The sequence below is a fragment of the Trypanosoma equiperdum genome, assembly GCF_001457755.1.
Source record: "Trypanosoma equiperdum strain OVI genome assembly, contig: ctg_243, whole genome shotgun sequence".
Lineage (NCBI taxonomy): Eukaryota > Euglenozoa > Kinetoplastea > Trypanosomatida > Trypanosomatidae > Trypanosoma > Trypanosoma equiperdum.
In genome coordinates this window covers 1,320-2,102 of record NW_027124136.1, presented here as the reverse complement: position 1 = coordinate 2,102, position 783 = coordinate 1,320, and the positions used below count along the sequence as shown (strand labels likewise).

Below are 783 nucleotides of genomic sequence, written 5' to 3'. Positions count from 1 at the left end.
AGTTTTTTGTACAGATGTGCTATTGGGTTGCGAAGGTCTGCTTTGTGGACGGCGCTTAGTTGCGTCTTGTGGGTTTGGCTTAAATCTTTGTTTGCACCGTCGGCTTCAAGTACATCTTTGTAGAGTTGTCGAAGTTTATTGAGCTCGCCATCAGTTTGCAAGTTGAAGTATCCTTTCCTGTCGGCCTCTTTATCTATTCCCGCTTTGTTTTTGTACTTCTCGGTTTCTTTTAGAACGACATCCACTGGCTCCTCAGCGACGGTTAGATTTAGTTTGAGTGCTCTGATTAGGATTTGAGACATTTCTTCATGTGGTGTCTGTTCTGTCGACGATGCTGATGTCTCCTGAATTTTTTGTTCTGGTAGTGGTGCTGTCAAAAGTTGGTATATTGTGCATAACCGAGCTATTTCAACCTGATTCTCGTCTGTTGCATAGTTAGATTGACCTGTTAAGGTGACAAAAAGTAGCAATTCTACGCATAAAACTCTAGTCATTTGCTGCGTATAAGTATTTCAACAATGATCAAGAGGTGTGGAAAAGAATACTGGAAAAAACGCAAGATTTTGTGGCTGTAGATGCTGACCATTTGTGAAATCTGTATAGGAAAGAAAAGAAAAAACATTTTGTTGGTGCGTCAACTTACTATATGAGTAAAAAGGAACGGGAATTATCCGATAACTTTCTATTTTTAATCCCAATACAGATTATTATTATTATATATATATAGATAGATAGATATAGATATATACTGAATCTAGTTTCTAATATTAATGCATTGCAACG

General features: G+C 37.5%; 1 pseudogene across 1 annotated transcript in view; it reads right to left on the bottom strand.

Annotated features, from left to right (window-relative positions):
• TEOVI_000080700:pseudogene overlaps positions 1–431 on the bottom strand; it is a 1,429-nt pseudogene extending 998 nt beyond the window's left edge. The window contains exon 1 of the mRNA in view: positions 1–431. This exon is cut by the window's left edge and continues 19 nt beyond it. Within this exon, the coding sequence occupies positions 1–431 (431 nt within the window).
• Positions 432–783: the final 352 nt, after the last annotated feature.